The sequence below is a fragment of the Gobio gobio genome (assembly GCF_949357685.1).
Source record: "Gobio gobio genome assembly, chromosome: 25".
In the NCBI taxonomy this organism is placed as follows: Eukaryota; Metazoa; Chordata; class Actinopteri; order Cypriniformes; family Gobionidae; genus Gobio; species Gobio gobio.
The window spans coordinates 26573685-26589677 of NC_137121.1; the positions used below are offsets into that span (position 1 = coordinate 26573685).

Sequence of the window (15993 nt, forward strand, 5' to 3'; positions counted from 1 at the left end):
GCGAAAATACTTATACAGAGGCAGAAAACCTTTAGATGTGGGCTCAAAAAAGAAACCCTGTACCTAAAGTTTTGCTCTGTGTTGTTGGTTCGTCCTACAACGGCTGAACGGCAGGCTGCAGTACTGAACACGGCCAGCTCCTGCGCGCATGCGCAGTGAGAACAGCGAGCGGCGTTCAATGCACAGGTTTTTCTCTCGCGAGGAAGGACGCCATTATCGGAATCCTCACAAACAACACGAGAATTCATCATTCACACGGTAATATAAACCATTCTGACACGCGACACCTCCAGCTCTCCGCGCGCGTCCAAAATATGGCGCTTTGCATTAAAGAAATACACATTATCCTGCTGTTTTCGTGTCAACTGTGTCTTGCGTGCTATGAAGGGCACAAATGAGGCCTAGATGCGTTTCACGGCTGTTGTTTTGAGCTGTTCGTTAGCAGGCGCGAGCTAGCGGCTAACATGAGCAGGCTAGCTGCGGTGTGCTAACTGGATTATAGCACTGAGCCAGCCTGTTATTAAACTGATCAAAGAGTTCCGTCTTTTAAAGAGTGTTTAGTGGAGGGGGGTTTAAATCCGGGAGCGTCCTTATTTTTTGTTTGTCCAAACACTGAGTGCTTAACTACAGTAAAGGTCTTGTAACCTAGTTATAATCTCAGCAGCAGTTTCATATTAACTGAGAATCATGCATGTTCATCTCAAAAGTACCTCGATATGGACACATTTTAGGACATGTAAACGCATGTGTTTGCGTATGTGCCATGGATAGTAATTCCTTCATGCCTTGGTGTATTGTGTAAATATTATTATATGTTAATGTGGTAATCCATGCTTAGGGAAAAGTACCATGGTACTACCACTACATGGACATATGCATATCATGTAAATATACCCTGGTGCATGAATTGCAGTCAAAGTACCATGATATTACTATCATATATATATAATATTAACACGACTGTACCATGGTACCACTGTACTTTTTTTCAGAATAGCCGTTAAGTTCATTTCAATATATACACAGACACTATTTTTATTTACTACTATATTATATATATATATCAGTGTGTGGTGGTGTTTTAAAATGAAGCAACGTCCTCACATTTTACTTACTATATACTGTATATCAAATGTAAATTTATGTCCGTTACACTTAATTTTCCTTGTTAAATAAACATTACATAAAAAAGAGACCAAATAATTAAATTTAATTACTTTATATATATATATATATATATATATATATATATATATATATATATATATATATATTATAATTATTAAAATGTGTATTAAGTATTTGTTAAATATTTTATTATTGTATTAATTTTATTATTTCAGTAAAATATTATACACATTTAATTATTATTATTAATAATAAATCATTATTTAAATTAAAAAAAATTTGGGGTCTCTTCAAAAAAATTTCAAGTCATTTATTTTGAGAAAGGAAATATGTAACAAAATAAAATGAAAAAAAAAAAGTGAGGTCACCTTCAGTACCACACCCCCCTTGGGGTGGGGCTCAGCTGTCAATTTGGCGTTTTTTTTTTTTTTTTTTTTTTGCAAGGACACAACGATATTTGCATGTAAAAAATAATGTATTTTATCTTGTGGCTTACATATAAAATTATATTAAAAACACTCTTTGAAAATTCATGGTTTCTTTGAAAATTGATATTCCCTCCCAAAATAATCAGAAATTGGCAAATAATTGATATCAGTGTTATTTTAGTATTGAAATAATTTTTTTAATAAAAATAATAATAATATATTTTTTTAAAATAATAACACTAATTTTGTTGTGTGTTTTTGTATTTCTTTTTATTAGTTTAAATATGTCTGTATAGTTCTTATCCATGTTTATTTCATTTTTTGTTTAAGTTATTGTAGTACAGGGGTGTCTAATGCTGCGTTCCAGGCAGGTTTTTGAGCCTGTAAATTACAACTTCAAACCACGACTCACGACTTTGTAGTGTTCCAGGCAAAGTCACGCCAAACTGCCTGAGCGCAAGGAATTGTGTGGTAGTTTGATGTAAACAAAGCATGGGGGACCGTACGGGGTGTATGCTCATTTACAATCATTTCTATCACCAAAGGTGCTTACTCCTTGCTTATTTGAGGGAAACGGAGGAGAAAAACAGCGCAGACGGCAAGAAAAGCTGTTATAACTTTTATTTTACGTTATTTGTATATTTGTTTCATAAACACCGCATCCGTACTATGTGACGTCAAAACTCGTAACTGGGAGTACATCGATCTAGTACGAGTTCACGGGTGGGAAGTCACGGGTTTGGCTGCCGTTCCAGTCCACTTTCACGGGTAGAAGGTTGGAAAAACACGGGTTACGGGTTGCCTGGAACGCGGCATAACCCTGCTCCTGGAGAGCTACCGTCCTGCAGATTTCAGTTCCAACCCTCCTCCAACACACCTGTCTGTAATTATCTAGCACCCTGAACACCATGATTAGCTGGTTCAGGTGTGTTTGATTGAGGTTGGAGCTAAAATCTGCAGAGAGGAAGCTCTCCAGGACCAGGGTTGGACACCCCTGTTGTAGTACATCAAGATATTGAGAATGAGGAGATACGTCACGGTCGTGGGCGGAGTCTGAGCCCTACACCATTCTGGGATCCCACGCTATCGGTTGCCAGTGGTAACATTGTAAGAGCGATACAGAGATCAGAGCAGGAAAGACGGCTCGAGGAATTATCATCGCGGCGTTTAAGCGGAGAAATTACGAAAAAACTTAGAAGAAATGGAGAAGAAGAGGTCTCTTACAGGGAGAAACTTACTACCAGCGCCAAGCTGAGGTATTTAGAGAAGCTGATATCAAAAACGTTGACCCATACGAGCTGCCACGGCAGAACACCGAACTCTTTACCACCTTGCACTGAAATGTTTCTATAAATATATTTCCTGTGCATTCTGAATAATAAATATATCTCCCCACTATCCTGCAGCAGTCGAGTGCTCGTCATCATTAGCAGTGTTTTTCTCTTACTGATAATATTTTATACCTGTTGAGTTTATATTTTTAAATTAATTTGACTAAAAATTTAAATGATCGTTTGTGTGCGCTGGTACTTTTATTCCAGCCTTCTTAAGTAGAATGAATGCTCGGTACGTGCCTTAAATGGATGTAACGTTAACAATGTTAAAGATTGAATTAATCTTAAACAGTATGCACACATAGAGGAAAATGACAGTGAACTAGGCCTACCTTGAATATTAATTAAGCGTTTTGGGCATAAACATGTTTATAACATACAGTAAAATGACTGACAATGAAAAATGACAGAATAGAGATCAACATGTTTAATACAAATAAATAAAGGTTCGTATTGATCAAGTGTCTCACACTTCAGCATCGCGCTCACTAGACCATGTCTGACACCCTGTGGTGAAATAATGGCGTACGTTTACCAGCCGCTGCTTTCTCAGATCGGCTTGGGTGGATTAAAACTTCATGTTCAGTTGAGTTTGGAAAACTATGTACATAGTAATCATCAGACTATCTCTTCTCCAGTCTCTGTCCGAATCCATTACCTGGCGGGCAGACCCCCAAAATGGCGGAAGGGGGCGGGGCGCTGTGTCGTGACGACATCTCCTCATTCTCAATATATTAGATCAGTGGTTCTCAAGTGTGGTACTCAGGCTGCCTCTAGTGGTACGCAGAGGAATCACTAAATTAATTAATGTTAAAGGGATAGTTCACCCAAAAATTAAAGTTCTGTCATCATTTACTCAACGTCAAGTTGTTCCAAACCTGTAAGAGTTTCTTTGTTCTGCTGAATACAAAAGAAGATATTTAGAAGAATGTTTGTAACCAAGCGGAGAGAGCAACCATTGACTACCATAATAGGGGGGAAAATACTATGGTAGAGGTGGTACTTGATATAAAAAGTTTGAGAACCACTGTATTATATGATATATTACAATCAATGTCTTTTTTTTATTTCAGGTGACTTTTTCTTCTTCTTTTTTACTGGTTTTAGTTCACTATGATAACCCTTATTGATATAACACAAGCAGCCCTCAGTTCATCCATGACATCTTTCTGAAATGCAGGTTTGAATGATGTCCGAGCAGGATTTGGTGGAGATAGTCCAGATCGCAGTGGCAGATTTGAATCACGAAGGACACCATACAGGTGAGTCCTCCTCGAAATCAAAGAAACATCTGCACGATGGGTCATGCTGGTAGTGTTTGTGGTTTTCCACTGTGCTTTTTTGATGTAACTAGATGTCTTGGAGAATAATGAAGACATTGATCAACCAGGGAGGAAACGAGCAAGGATTGATATCAGTCAAGAAACGACTATTAAGGTAGCATCGTAACATTGTCAATAGAGATGATCAGTTCATCTGGTACAGAATATAAACAGCTTATATTAGCATGGACAAAAATCTGTGTTTCTCTAACCGTCCGCTCGCAGTCGATGCTGATATCCATCAGTCAGGCGATCTGCCAGCGGCTGGACAGTATGGAGGCGAAGCTGCAGGTGCTTGAGGCCACCTGTCGAGGTTTAGTGGAAAAGCTGGACATAGTGATGGGGAAAAACCAGTCGACGATCCAGGTACCCATGGTGTCAGGGTCCCCTTTTGGAGCCACTCAGACTTGCGACAAAGTACGCTGGTAAGTGGACCGTAGATGATGCCCGGATGTTTTATACAACAGTTTTTCCATTTATTGAAGATGTTTCGCTATTCATTAGGGTGGTTAAAGCTGCAGTCCGTTACTTTTTTTGGTTAAAAATGATCCAAAATCTATTTTTGAGCAAGTACATAACCAGCCAGTGTTCAAAACTATCTCCTTACCCTAGCCCGATTCATAATGGAAAGCTTGTAATAATGTGTTATAATTTGAGTGGTACTGGTGGGCATGTCAAGGCATGTCTTTGCGTCATTACATCACGTCTGTATACATAAAGAAGGCGTCCGTCTAGTAGTAGTATCGCATGTGAGGATGCTGCAGGAGGCGGATCTTTATAGCCTTTTCTCTTAGCAGATGGAGTAATTAAATGTATAATTTTGATGGCGGATTGTAATCCAGAAAGGTCCAAACGACAATCATCAGTGACATTTGGAGATTCACCCGGGGTCAGTAGATTAGACTGTACAGAGATTGAAATCTACAGGTAACGCTAATACACACTAATGCATGTAGTCATGCAATGCTGATGAACAAAACAATTTAACAATAATAATCATTTGCACGGTTTAATGTGATATGAGCGATCGGTAGATTTAATCACCATTGGTAGCGCGGTTTATTGTAATGCTTTTTAGGGGCCAAGCACCGAAGGTGCGAAGGCACCTATTGAAACCGTTCCCGTTCCTATTATTATTAGGGGCCAAGCACCGAAGGTGCGAAGGCACCTATTGAAACCGTTCCCGTTCTTATTATTATTATTCATCTTCTTCTTCTTCTTCTTCTTCTTCTTCTTCTTCTTCTTCCGCCACGAAGTCTATGGCAGCCCATAGAACCGTATGGTAAAAAGTTGTGAAATTTGGCACACTCATAGAGGACAGTCTGACATGTCACCGTAGCAAATGTGGAGTCTCAAACTCAATCCCTCTAGCGCCACCATCAGTCCAAAATTTGACTCATGTTTATGCTAATAACTTTTTAACCATAAGGGCTAGAAACAAAATTCTTTTTTCCTCTGATTCCTTGGCTCAAGACGATTCAATTGCACCATATGACGTCATTTTCCGTCATAAAAATTTTCCCGCCATTTTGAATTTTCCGAAAAACCTACTTTTACGAACTCGTCCTAGACGGTTCATCCGATTTGCACGAAAATTGAACCAGATCATCTTCAGACCATGCTGACAAAAAATCTTGCAAATCAAGTTGATTCGTCAAATCATTTGCGATAAACGCGCAAACAAATTTTACGTAGCGGTTGCAAAAACACTCTTAAGGCAATATCTCCGCAACGCTTTATCGTATTCAAACCAAACTTGGTACATGTCATCACAAGCATGACTTGAGGCAACATACAGCGTTTCGGCGCAGTGCCACCTACTGGTCTGGAGATACAAAAAATTGCAATTTTTGCTTATAACTTCTGAACTGTTTGTCCAAAAATCATAAAAGTGGTCTCGTTACATTCAGGACGGCATGCCGAGTCGTCTGATATTCAATTTTACCATATCGGCCATTTTGGCTGTCGGCCATTTTGAATTTTGTCAAAAAATGCTATATTTTACAAATGCATTAGTATATTGTTACTAAACTCGGTATGTGACTTCCTTGCTATGCCTTGAAGGTACTCAAAAAGTTTTGGGGCAGTGCCACCTTGTGGTCAAAAGATATAACAAACTTGACAAAAATGCTAATAACTTTTGATTAAATTAGCCTAGTATATTGAAACTGGTCATAATAGAGTCATTGGCTCATGCCGATTCAATTGCAACCTATGATGTCATTTTCGGTCATGATAATTTCCCCGCCATTTTTAATTTTCCAAAAAACCTACTTTTATGAACTCGTCCTAGACGGTTTGTCCGATTTGCACGAAAATTGAACCAGATCATCTTCAGACCATGCTGACAAAAAATCTTGCAAATCAAGTTGATTTGTCAAATCGTTTTTGATAAACGCGCACACAAATTTTGCGTAGCGGTTGCAAAAACACTCATAAGCCTATATCTCCACAACGCTTTATCGTATTCAAACCAATCTTGGTATATGTCATCACAAGCATGACCTGAAGCAACATGCAGCGTTTCGGCGCAGCGCCACCTACTGGTCCGGAGATACAAAAAATGGCTATTTTTGCTTATAACTTTTGAACTGTTTGTCCAAAAATCATGTCTTCCGCACCATGCTTTGAAGGTACTCAAAACGTTTTGGGGCAGTGCCACCTTGTGGTCAGAGGTTATAACAAAATTTACAAACATGCTAATAACTTTTGATTAAATTAGCCTAGTTTAATGAAACTGGTCATAATACAGTCATTGGCTCATGCCGAGAACAGAGATACTAATTTTTCCATATTTGGTCAAACATACTGTCCTCAATGTTCTTATTTGATCAAAACCTACTTTTTCAAACTTATCCTAGACCACAATTTCCACCAAAATCGAATCGTATCATCTTCAGACTGTGTCAACAAAAAGTTAGGGATTTTGCATCAATAGATGAAACCGTTTTTGTAAACCGCAGCGACGAAGTTGAGCCATTATGCCAAAATTACTCTTGAGGCTGTATCTCTGCAATGCTTTGACATATTGGCATCAAACTTTGCATGTGTCATTGTTCCGTTATTCTGACCACACCACATCAATTTCGTATCTGTGCCACCTATTGGTCAAAAGTGATAAACCATTAACTTATATTATCAGTGACTCTATATATGATATTTCAGCCATTTTGCCTAATCTTCTTAAACTGTATAATTGTTAATTGTTGCAGTTGGTCTGACACTCTCAGACTACAATGCATTTTCAGCCTTTTGCTTAAAATCATCTTAAAACGTGATTAATTGCTCATTGCTCCAGTTGATCTGACACTGCCAGCCATTTTGGCATGTCTTGTCTTCTTCTTTGCGCTTGGCCCCGGTATTGCTGCTTGCAGCTATATTTATTCATCTTCTTCTTCTTCTTCTTCTTCTTCTTCTTCTTCCGCCACGAAGTCTATGGCAGCCCATAGAACCGTATGGTAAAAAGTTGTGAAATTTGGCACACTCATAGAGGACAGTCGGAAGAGTCACCATAGCAAATTTGGAGTCTCTAACTCAATCCCTCTAGCGCCACCATCAGTCCAAAATTTGACTCATGTTTATGCTAATAACTTTTGAACCATAAGGGCTAGAAACAAAATTCTTTTTTCCTCTGATTCCTTGGCTCAAGACGATTCGATTGCACCCTATGACGTAATTTTCCGTCATAAAAACTTTCCCGCCATTTTTAATTTTCCGAAAAACCTACTTTTACGAACTCGTCCTAGACGGTTCATCCGATTTGCACGAAAATTGAACCAGATCATCTTCAGACCATGCTGACAAAAAATCTTGCAAATCAAGTTGATTTGTCAAATCATTTGCGATAAACGCGCAAACAAATTTTACGTAGCGGTTGCAAAAACACACTTAAGGCAATATCTCCGCAACACTTTATCGTATTCAAACCAAACTTGGTACATGTCATCACAAGCATGACTTGAGGCAACATACAGCGTTTCGGCGCAGCGCCACCTACTGGTCCGGAGATACGAACAATTGCTATTTTTGCTTATAACTTCTGAACTGTTTGTCCAAAAATCATAAAAGTGGTCTCGTTACATTCAGGACGGCATGCCGAGTTGTCTGATATTCAATTTTACCATATCGGCCATTTTGGCTGTCGGCCATTTTGAATTATGTGCTAAAATGCTGTATTTTATGAACACATGAACGGATTGTTACGAAACTCGGTTTGGGTCATCAACACGGTGCCCTGAATGAGCCCAAGAAGTTTCGAAACAGCGCCACCTAGTGGAGAATTTTTTTTTTCAAATGCTTATAACTTTAGGTGAGATTGACTTATTTTCATGAGAGTAACTTTTTTTGTCTCCTGAATCCTCGCCGAGTCCAACGATACCAGACTTGCCAGGTTTCGGCGTACTATTTGTGCAGCGTGGTAATTTAGCACTTTAAAAACATTAGCTGATATCTTCGAAACCGCTAGTCCGATCGAGACGAAACCAGCATCAGAAGTTCGAAAACATAGGTCGATAGCTATACGCTAATGCCCAAATGTCAAAATATTGATAGTAAGGGGGTGTAAAATCCAATCAAAGTCAGGTGTCAGTCATTTTTCATGTGTTTTTTCATATAAATGTATATAACTCCAAAACTAAACAAGATATTTTCACCAAAATTGACACAGACATGTATGGGCTCACTCCAAGGACACATAAAAAAATGATAGGATTGTGCCACTTGGTGGCGCTATAATAGAACAAAACATGAAATTCCCATTGACTACAATGCAGTTTTATGATATAAAATGCTATGCTTCACAAATGAATTGGTGTATCATTACGAAACTTGAAATTGGCCATCAGCACCATGCCTTTAAGCTGCTTAAACGGTTTCAAAACAGCACCGCCATGTGGTCCATACTTATAATGAAAAGGCCTCTTGAGGCTATATCTCTGCAATGACATATTGACACTATATTGACACTCTGCTTTGATATATTGACACCAATCTTTGCATGTGTCATTGTTCCCTTATTCTGACCACACCACATCAATTTCGTAACTGTGCCACCTATTGGTTGAAAGTGATAAATCATTAAATCATTATTATTGACTGTATTTATCATTTTACAGCTATTTTGCCTAAAATCACCTTAATAGGTCTTTAATTGCTCATTGCTGCCGTTGATCTGACATTGCCAGCATTTTTGGCATGTCTTGTCTTCTTCTTTGCGCTTGGCCCCGGTATTGCTGCTTGCAGCTATATTTAGGGGCCAAGCACCGAAGGTGCGAAGGCACCTATTGAAACCGTTCCCGTTCCTATTATTATTATTATTAGGGGCCAAGCACCGAAGGTGCGAAGGCACCTATTGAAACCGTTCCCGTTCTTATTATTATTATTCATCTTCTTCTTCTTCTTCTTCTTCTTCTTCTTCTTCCGCCACGAAGTCTATGGCAGCCCATAGAACCGTATGGTAAAAAGTTGTGAAATTTGGCACACTAATAGAGGACAGTCTGAAATGTCACCGTAGCAAATTTGGAGTCTCAAACTCAATCCCTCTAGCGCCACCATCAGTCCAAAATTTGACTCATGTTTATGCTAATAACTTTTGAACCATAAGGGCTAGAAACAAAAATCTTGTTTCCTCTGATTCCTTGGCTCAAGACGATTCCATTGCACCCTATGACGTCATTTTCCGTCATAAAAATTTTCCCGCCATTTTGAATTTTCCGAAAAACCTACTTTTACGAACTCGTCCTAGACGGTTCATCCGATTTGCACGAAAATTGAACCAGATCATCTTCAGACCATGCTGACAAAAAATCTTGCAAATCAAGTTGATTCGTCAAATCATTTGCGATAAACGCGCAAACAAATTTTACGTAGCGGTTGCAAAAACACTCTTAAGGCAATATCTCCGCAACGCTTTATCGTATTCAAACCAAACTTGGTACATGTCATCACAAGCATGACTTGAGGCAACATACAGCGTTTCGGCGCAGCGCCACCTACTGGTCCGGAGATACGAAAAATTGCAATTTTTGCTTATAACTTCTGAACTGTTTGTCCAAAAATTATAAAAGTGGTCTCGTTACATTCAGGACGGCATGCCGAGTCGTCTGATATTCAATTTTACCATATCGGCCATTTTGGCTGTCGGCCATTTTGAATTTTGTCAAAAAATGCTATATTTTACAAATGCATTAGTGTATTGTTACTAAACTCGGTATGTGACTTCCATGCCATGCCCTGAAGGTACTCAAAAAGTTTTAGGGCAGTGCCACCTAGTGGTCAAAAGAAATAACAAACTTGACAAAAATGCTAATAACTTTTGATTAAATTAGCCTAGTATAATGAAACTGGTCATAATAGAGTCATTGGCTCATGCCGATTCAATTGCACCCTATGATGTCATTTTCGGTTATGATAATTTCCCCGCCATTTTTAATTTTCCAAAAAACCTACTTTTGCGAACTCGTCCTAGACGGTTCATCCGATTTGCACGAAAATTGAACCATATCATCTTCAGACCATGCTGACAAAAAATCTTGAAAATCAAGTTGATTTGTCAAATCGTTTTTGATAAACGCGCACACAAATTTTGCGTAGCGGTTGCAAAAACACTCATAAGCCTATATCTCCACAACGCTTTATCATATTCAAACCAATCTTGGTATATGTCATCACAAGCATGACCTGAGGCAACATGCAGCGTTTCGGCGCAGCGCCACCTACTGGTCCGGAGATACAAAAAATGGCTATTTTTGCTTATAACTTTTGAACTGTTTGTCCAAAAATCATGTCTTCCGCACCATGCTTTGAAGGTACTCAAAAAGTTTTGGGGCAGTGCCACCTTGTGGTCAGAGGTTATAACAAAATTTACAAACATGCTAATAACATTTGATTAAATTAGCCTAGTTTAATGAAACTGGTCATAATACATTTATTGGCTCATGCCGAGAACATAGATACTAATTTTGCCATATTTGGTCAAACATCCTGTCCTCAATGTTCTTATTTGATCAAAATCTACTTTTTCAAACTCATCCTAGACCGTTTGTCCAATTTCCACCAAAATTGAATCGTATCATCTTCAGACTGTGTCAACAAAAAGTTAGGGATTTTGCATCAATAGATGAAACTGTTTTTGTAAACCGCAGCGACGAAGTTGAGCCATTATGCCAAAATTACTCTTGAGGCTGTATCTCTGCAATGCTTTGACATATTGGCATCAAACTTTGCATGTGTCATTGTTCGCTTATTCTGACCACACCACATCAATTTCGTAACTGTGCCACCTATTGGTCAAAAGTGATAAACCATTAACTTATATTATCAGTGACTCTGTATATGATATTTCAGCCATTTTGCCTAATCTTCTTAAACTGTATAATTGTTCATTGATGCAGTTGGTCTGACACTCTCAGACTACAATGCATTTTTCAGCCTTTTGCCTAAAATCATCTTAAAACGTGATTAATTGCTCATTGCTCCAGTTGATCTGACACTGCCAGCCATTTTGGCATGTCTTGTCTTCTTCTTTGCGCTTGGCCCCGGTATTGCTGCTTGCAGCTATATTTCATCTTCTTCTTCTTCTTCTTCCGCCACGAAGTCTATGGCAGCCCATAGAACCGTATGGTAAAAAGTTGTGAAATTTGGCACACTAATAGAGGACAGTCTGAAATGTCACCGTAGCAAATTTGGAGTCTCAAACTCAATCCCTCTAGCGCCACCATCAGTCCAAAATTTGACTCATGTTTATGCTAATAACTTTTGAACCATAAGGGCTAGAAACAAAATTCTTTTTTCCTCTGATTCCTTGGCTCAAGACAATTCGATTGCACCCTATGACGTCATTTTCCGTCATAAAAATTTTCCCGCCATTTTTAATTAACCGAAAAACCTACTTTTACGAACTCGTCCTAGACGGTTCAACCGATTTGCACGAAAATTGACCCAGATCATCTTCAGACCATGCTGACAAAAAATCTTGCAAATCAAGTTGATTCGTCAAATCCTTTTCGATAAACGTGCAAACAAATTTTACGTAGCAGTTGCAAAAACACACTTAAGGCAATATCTCCGCACCGCTTTATCGTGTTCAAACCAAACTTGGTACATGTCATCACAAGCATGACATGAGGCAACATGCAGTGTTTCGGCGCAGCGCCACCTACTGGTCCGGAGATACAAAAAATGGCTGTTTTTGCTTATAACTTTTGAACCATTTGTCCAAAAATCATAAAAGTGGTCTCGTTAGATTCAGGACGGCATGCCGAGTCGTCTGATATTCAATTTTACCATATCGGCCATTTTGGCTGTCGGCCATTTTGAATTATGTGCTAAAATGCTATATTTTACAAATGCATTAGTGTATTGTTACTAAACTCGGTATGTGACTTCCACTCCATGCCCTGAAGGTACTCAAAAAGTTTTGGGGCAGTGCCACCTTGTGGTCAAAAGTTATAACAAACTTGACAAAAATGCTAATAACTTTTGATTTAATTAGCTTAGTATAATGAAACTGGTCATAATACATTCATTGGCTCATGCCGATTCAATTGCATCCTATGACGTCATTTTCGGTCATGATAATTTCCCCGCCATATTTAATTTTCCAAAAAACCTACTTTTGCGAACTCGTCCTAGACGGTTTGTCCGATTTGCACGAAAATTGAACCAGATCATCTTCAGACCATGCTGACAAAAAATCTTGCAAATCAAGTTGATTCGTCAAATCGTTTTTGATAAACGTGCACACAAATTTTACGTAGCGGTTGCAAAAACACTCATAAGGCTATATCTCCGCAACGCTTTATCGTGTTCAATCCAAACTTGGTACATGTCATCACAAGCATGACTTGAGGCAACATGCAGTGTTTCGGCGCAGCGTCACCTACTGGTCCGGAGATACAAAAAATGGCTGTTTTTGCTTATAACTTTTGAACTGTTTGTCCAAAAAATCATAAAAGTTGTCTCGTTAGATTCAGGACGGTATTCAGAGTTGTCTGATATTCAATTTTACCATATCGGCCATTTTGGCTCTCGGCCATTTTGAATTATGTGCTAAAATACTATATTTTACTAACGCATTAGTCTATCGTTACGAAACTTGGTATGGGTCTTCCGCACCATGCTTTGAAGGTACTCAAAAAGTTTTGGGGCAGTGCCCCCTTGTGGTCAGAGGTTATAACAAAATTTATAAACATGCTAATAACTTTTGATTAAATTAGCCTAGTTTAATGAAACTGGTCATAATACAGTCATTGGCTCATGCCGAGAACATAGATACTAATTTTGCCATATTTGGTCAAACATCCTGTCCTCAATGTTCTTATTTGATCAAAACCTACTTTTTCAAACTCATCCTAGACCGTTTATCCAATTTCCACCAAAATCGAATCGTATCATCTTCAGACTGTGTCAACAAAAAGTTAGGGATTTTGCATCAATAGATGAAACCGTTTTTGTAAACCGCAGCGACGAATTTGAGGCATGATGCCAAAATGACTCTTGAGGCTGTATCTCTGCAATGCTTTGACATATTGGCATCAAACTTTGCATGTGTCATTGTTCCCTTATTCTGACCACAGCACATCAATTTCGTAACTGTGCCACCTATTGGTCAAAAGTGATAAACCATTAACTTATATTATCAGTGACTCTATATATGATATTTCAGCCATTTTGCCTAATCTTCTTAAACTGTATAATTGTTAATTGTTGCAGTTGGTCTGACACTCTCAGACTACAATGCATTTTTCAGCCTTTTGCCTAAAATCATCTTAAAACGTGATTAATTGCTCATTGCTGCAGTTGATCTGACACTGCCAGCCATTTTGGCATGTCTTGTCTTCTTCTTTGCGCTTGGCCCCGGTATTGCTGCTTGCAGCTATATTTAGGGGCCAAGCACCGAAGGTGCGAAGGCACCTATTGAAACCGTTCCCGTTCTTATTATTATTATTCCTCCGATTCTTCTTCTTCCGCCACGAAGTCTATGGCAGCCCATAGAACCGTATGGTAAAAAGGTGAAATTTGGCACACTCATAGAGGACAGTCTGAAAAGTCACCATAGCAAATTTGGAGTCTCTAACTCAATCCCTCTAGCGCCACCATCAGTCCAAAATTTGACTCATGTTTATGCTAATAACTTTTGAACCATAAGAGCTAGAAACAAAATTCTTTTTTCCTCTGATTCCTTGACTCAAGACGATTCGACTGCACCCTATGACGTCATTTTCCGTCATAAAAATGTTCCCGCCATTTTTAATTTTCCGAAAAACCTACTTTTACGAACTCGTCCTAGACGGTTCATCCGATTTGCACGAAAATTGAACCAGATCATCTTCAGACCAAGCTGACAAAAAATCTTGCAAATCAAGTTGATTCGTCAAATCATTTGCGATAAACGCGCAAACAAATTTTACGTAGCAGTTGCAAAAACACACTTAAGGCAATATCTCCGCAACGCTTTATCGTATTCAAACCAAACTTGGTACATGTCATCACAAGCATGACTTGAGGCAACATACAGCGTTTCGGCGCAGCGCCACCTACTGGTCCGGAGATACGAAAAATTGCTATTTTTGCTTATAACTTCTGAACTGTTTGTCCAAAAATCATAAAAGTGGTCTCGTTACATTCAGGACGGCATGCCGAGTCGTCTGATATTCAATTTTACCATATCGTCCATTTTGGCTGTCGGCCATTTTGAATTATGTGCTAAAATGCTGTATTTTATGAACACATGAACGGATTGTTACGAAACTCGGTTTGGGTCATCAACACGGTGCCCTGAATGAGCCCAAGAAGTTTCGAAACAGCACCACCTAGTGGAGAATTTTTTTTTTCAAATGCTTATAACTTTAGGTGAGATTGACTTATTTTCATGAGAGTGACTTATTTTCATGAGAGTAACTTTTTTTGTCTCCTGAATCCACGCCGAGTCCAACGATACCAGACTTGCCAGGTTTCGGCGTATTATTTGTGCAGCGTTGTAATTTAGCACTTTAAAAACATTAGCTGATATCTTCGAAACCGCTAGTCCGATTGAGACGAAACCAGCATCAGAAGTTCGGAAACATAGGTCGATAGCAATATGATAATGCCAAAATGTCAAAATATTGATAGTAAGGGGGTGTAAAATCCAATCAAAGTCAGGTGTCAGTCATTTTTCATGTGTTTTTTCATATAAATGTATATAACTCCAAAACTAAACAAGATATTTTCACCAAAATTGACACAGACATGTATGGGCTCACTCCGAGGACACATAAAAAAAATGATAGGATTGTGCCACTTGGTGGCGCTATAATAGAACAAAACATGAAATTCCCATTGACTACAATGCAGTTTTATGATATAAAATGCTATGCTTCACAAATAAATTGGTGTATCATTACGAAACTTGAAATTGGCCATCAGCACCATGCCTTTAAGCTGCTTAAACGGTTTCAAAACAGCACCGCCATGTGGTCCATACTTATAATGAAAAGGCCTCTTGAGGCTATATCTCTGCAATGACATATTGACACTATATTGACACTCTGCTTTGATATATTGACACCAATCTTTGCATGTGTCATTGTTCCCTTATTCTGACCACACCACATCAATTTCCTAACTGTGCCACCTATTGGTTGAAAGTGATAAATCATTAAATCATTATTATTGACTGTATTTATCATTTTACAGCTATTTTGCCTAAAATCACCTTAATAGGTCTTTAATTGCTCATTGCTGCCGTTGATCTGACATTGCCAGCATTTTCGGCATGTCTTGTCTTCTTCTTTGCGCTTG

General features: G+C 38.7%; 1 protein-coding gene across 3 annotated transcripts in view; it reads left to right on the forward strand.

The window, feature by feature from the left end:
• The first annotated feature begins 155 nt into the window (after positions 1–155).
• banp (BTG3 associated nuclear protein) overlaps positions 156–15993 on the forward strand; it is a 70796-nt gene continuing 54958 nt past the window's right edge. The window contains exons 1-4 of one of the 3 annotated variants that reach the window (XM_079809302.1): positions 156–258; positions 4071–4152; positions 4245–4327; positions 4438–4637. In XM_079809302.1, the coding sequence (XP_079665428.1) occupies positions 4077–4152; positions 4245–4327; positions 4438–4637 (359 nt within the window). In that variant the 5' untranslated portion in view covers positions 156–258; positions 4071–4076. The remainder of the gene's footprint in view (positions 259–4070; positions 4153–4244; positions 4328–4437; positions 4638–15993) is intronic. The other 2 variants (XM_079809303.1, XM_079809304.1) reach the window with 2 other exon arrangements.